Below are 4,156 nucleotides of genomic sequence, written 5' to 3'. Positions count from 1 at the left end.
TATATTATCCTCAGCCCACTTATATTAACTAATATTTAATTTAATTTTTGTTGTCAAATGATTTTTATCATCTAACAATAAAAACGTAATACATTTTTGGTATAATGCATTAGATTACATCAGATAACACTATAGAAAAATAAATTAAAATTTTATGTACAATAGTGCTCAACATGGTCTAATAAATCGTTCCAAATATAAAATGTTGTACCTGATTACTTACGTTAAACCTAGCCTCTATTGTATTATTTCTCTTCTTTCAACAATACTTGTTTCTTAATAAATTTTTTCTCGATATTTTCTAAGATGAGAAGGAACCTCTATAATTTCCATGTGTCAAAATCTGTATATAATGATTGCATGAAATAAATAACACGAGCTTATTCTTAATATTCAATTAAAAATGGTTTTCTCATTTATAAATACATAATTAAGCAAGAAAAGAAAACAAACCAGCACAAATTATTCAGATTAATATACAGAACAAGATACATAATCAAAATAAAAAATAAAAAGAAAAAGAAAAAGAAAAAAGGAATAGGAAGGAGCATGAGCTTCAATTTACATTTTAACTTCAACATCATTGGGCAAATTCTGATGCACATTTGCGTCTTCAATTCCATCATTAATTGGCCGTGAAACAACTGAGAGTTTCTCGGAATTTAACAGTGCATGATATTAACAATGTCAATAATTTGCTCAGTTAATTCTTGAACTTTGTGTTCTTCCAAAATTATAATTTTATTTGGTATTTCAGGAAGCTTTTTCTTTTCGCCCTTGTCAGCATTTTTGTATATTACATAAAGCACCATTTGAAGAACCCCGAAGCTGAAGCCTAGAACATTTGGAATCTGTACGACAGCAAAATAAATATTATTAGCAAAAATTAATGAAGATGTCGTGTAAGGGACATGCATTAATAGGGAAATGCTGAAACCGTCAAGACATTAACTTCGATAGGAATTATTATTATTATTTTTAATTATTATTCTTTTTACCACCCTAATCGACTGACGTTATTGGGAAATATTACGTTTTTTAGGACAAGAAGTTGTGATCCTTGTTCTATCTCCTTTTCCTTCGGAGAAGAATGAATGAGGGTATTAACTTACAGCAATGATAAAGTCCCTGAGTAGTAGACCATAGAAGAACCACATAACAGCGCTAATTGTGAGAAAAAATGATAGAAGAAATGGCATATATTCGACGCTCTTTGTTCGTATAACTTGTCTCTGCAAAGAAAATATATAAAAATGAAACAACAAAAACAACTTGATGCTGAAAATTATTTGATTTTCTACTTTTTTTTAAGCTTACCACAATGCCTAGAGGGGCAATAAATACACACAATGAAAATACTAGACAAATCCATCCAACAACGTGGGTACGTTTCGAAGCTTTCACCACAAGTTGATTCGTGAGAACGATAAGACCAAACCCACAAACTATCACCACAAAAATTAACTTTATAGTTTGTACCTGCATTTCAAAAAAGTTCGACAACTCAACTCATCAACAGTCTCATATAAATTTAACTTCACTAGTTTAATATAGTGGAGAAAGCAATACTCATCTTGTGTTTCAACTTTTAGGGTCTATAGAGATGGTTCAATAAGATGTCATTTACCTTCTTTGGTGCATAGAAGAGGTAGAAGGAAATGTATGCAGTTTCAATGAAACATCCGACAGAATTTATGGTAATAAGAAGTGTGGTATTGTCAGACTTGAGAAATGCATAGTACATCCACAGCATGGAACTGAAAAGAGCAATCACATAAGGAACTGATTGGAATCCTTCACTTGATTTTTTCTTGTAAATTTGATAGAAAGTTGGCCTACAATCAATAATTGATAACAAGATATTATAGTCCATAATTAATTTTAAATTGAACACATTTTTAACTTGTAAAATAATAAAACTTACAATGGCGAAAGATAGACCATGAAGGATATGATATTACCTACAACAATACCGAAAAAAATTACTATAATGTCAAGGAACAATCATATGTAAATTTAAGTTTTGTAACTTGTATCAACAATATTAAGTAACAACTATATAGTAACGCATATTATTAATAAAATGAAAGAAGAGTACAACTTAGAAGGTCGTATAAGACGTTGGTAGCCAATATAATAAATAAAATGGGGATGACATCAATTATTGAACCAGCTTCAAAGTAAGTACTGTGTGAAGTTGCATGTAATCGACTTGCTGTCATGCATGCATGTTAATGATTGAATTTGATGATTGCCAAATCCATCCACAATAATTTAATAATCCAATTCTACTACACAAATTGAAGTAGATATACTTTCTTCTGGCCAACAGTACAAGAAGAAGAAAATATGAAATACACTTAGTTAGTTAGTGCTTTCTTTTTCATAGAAAATAAGTAATTTAGGTTAAAAGAATACTAGGTCTTACCAAGTAGACCAAATGCAAGAACCCAGTCTCCAGAGAAACCTGCCATCTTTCTTCACCAAATTTTGACACTTAAAAAACAAATATTATTAGCTATCTAAATTCTGATGGACAATAACGAACGATTATGGTACCTATTTATATAGAAAGAATATGGGACACTTGTGCATTAATGTAGAGGTTGGCCGAGATTTTTTAAAATAAAAAAATAACAGATAATTTCTAATAAAGAGGGAGCCCTTTATCAGGTATTATATTGATTGATTCAAGCCCAATCTGTTAAGGATAGAATTCTACTTAGAATAAAGATGAAAATATTAACTAGCATATAAGAATTTCGCTACTTCTTTAAATAAAGTTGACCTTTTAAAATGAAATTTCAAATTTTAATATGAGCTGGTAAAGGTTTAAATCTCTATTCCACTCATTTAACGAAATTTTGCATGTGTCAAGTTTTGATGGAAAAAAATGAATATCTACTATCGTGACGAGATTTGTTAATTTATGCTAAGTACTTGGTAACATAGTGTACAATTGGTGGTGTAATTAGTGTACAATTGGTGGTGTAATTAGTGCTGTGACCAAACATTATTTCTCACCACCTACTGTAATGAACCATGTCACCCAAGAGCAATGCTTAAGAAATTAGTCATAAATAGTCCTTTTAACAGTTTAGGCTTTTAGATTACGTGATTCAGCACAATTTCATGCTTTATACCAAGTTGATCACAAATCTTTTTCAGATTGTACAGAGTTGGCCTTTAACCTTTCATCGTAGTTGGACAATAAGCCTCCAATGATGAAAATTATCCAAATCTAAGGTATAGTGTTACATGTTACTCATATGTCTAATTTTATGAAGCTAAATTTCACTTAGAAGTCTCGGTCCGTTCTTAAAAACTTGAAGTGAAGCATGATTTTATAAGAATTGTACAATTATTTAACGAAGTTTTGAAAAATTTTTATTGCTAGAATGAGAGCCTATTTGGGAGTGATTTTGAGAATTGATTTTTTGACTGTTATGAGAAAAATGGGGTCCACCTATGAGAGAAGAAGTCAAATATGACGTCTGAAATAGTAAAATAACGGTCAAAAAATCAATTTTTTGGGAGAAAAAATCGCTCCCAAACAGCCCTTGAACAATTATATAATGAAAGGTTGACACCACGGTTGAGGACCAATTTTGCAAATTTTTCTTTAGGTTATTTCATTCATGAATCATGACGGTCATAATTGTCATTTCACTTGTCAGAGTCCAATCCTCCCGGCTTTAAAGCTTAAATCTCGTTCATAAATTTCTGATGAGTATTTGATTATTTTATTTTGTATGGGAACCTATCCCACAACGTTCTCCAATTCAGCAATAAATTAATTCATAAAGGTTCATATGACCAATTATTTTATGCCACTTGGTGACAATTATAGAATGGGTCCCATTCTTTTACTCGTAATTTGAAGATTGTGCAGCAAAAGTGTGATGAAAAAATTGAAGATATGCTTTAGTGGGCTTATCTTGTCTTCGTGGTTTATGTCATTTTTGGATGAGTTTTGTTTCCATAATGAAATGCTGGCGTGAATTTGTTAATCATTGCTTTCAAAACGTTAGGGGGTGTTTTTATTTTCATTTTTTTTTATTTTTAGATGTAGTTTTCAGACACGTCCCATCATTTGTAGGTTGAATTATTTTCATCAAAGGCGCATCACTTGAACAATTTTTATAAATTAATGGTT

The 4,156-nt window shown here is 30.7% G+C and overlaps 1 protein-coding gene across 1 annotated transcript; it reads right to left on the bottom strand.

Moving 5' to 3' along the window:
• Positions 1-443: 443 nt before the first annotated feature.
• On the bottom strand, positions 444-2,542 carry LOC111368050 (bidirectional sugar transporter SWEET14-like). The gene is made up of 6 exons (XM_022989226.1): positions 2,429-2,542; positions 1,925-1,961; positions 1,628-1,835; positions 1,318-1,479; positions 1,113-1,232; positions 444-851 (listed from the first exon to the last, which is right to left on the bottom strand). The coding sequence occupies exons 1-6, from the start codon at positions 2,472-2,474 to the stop codon at positions 663-665; spliced, it is 762 nt and encodes a 253-aa protein (XP_022844994.1). The 5' UTR covers positions 2,475-2,542; the 3' UTR covers positions 444-662.
• Positions 2,543-4,156: the final 1,614 nt, after the last annotated feature.

This window comes from Olea europaea, chromosome 18, assembly GCF_002742605.1.
Source record: "Olea europaea var. sylvestris chromosome 18, O_europaea_v1, whole genome shotgun sequence".
Lineage (NCBI taxonomy): Eukaryota > Viridiplantae > Streptophyta > Magnoliopsida > Lamiales > Oleaceae > Olea > Olea europaea.
Note: the sequence above shows the minus strand (reverse complement) of the source record. Positions and strands in the feature narration are given on the sequence as shown.

Coding starts and splice junctions, on each gene's coding strand:
- LOC111368050 (XM_022989226.1), bottom strand. CDS start 2,474: ATGGCAGGTTTCTCTGGAGACTGGGTTCTTGCATTTGGTCTACTTG. Junction 1,836..1,924: donor ATGGTCTATCTTTCGCCATT/GTAAGTTTTATT, acceptor TATTGATTGTAG/GCCAACTTTCTATCAAATTT. Junction 1,233..1,317: donor TTGCCCCTCTAGGCATTGTG/GTAAGCTTAAAA, acceptor TTTTCTTTGCAG/AGACAAGTTATACGAACAAA.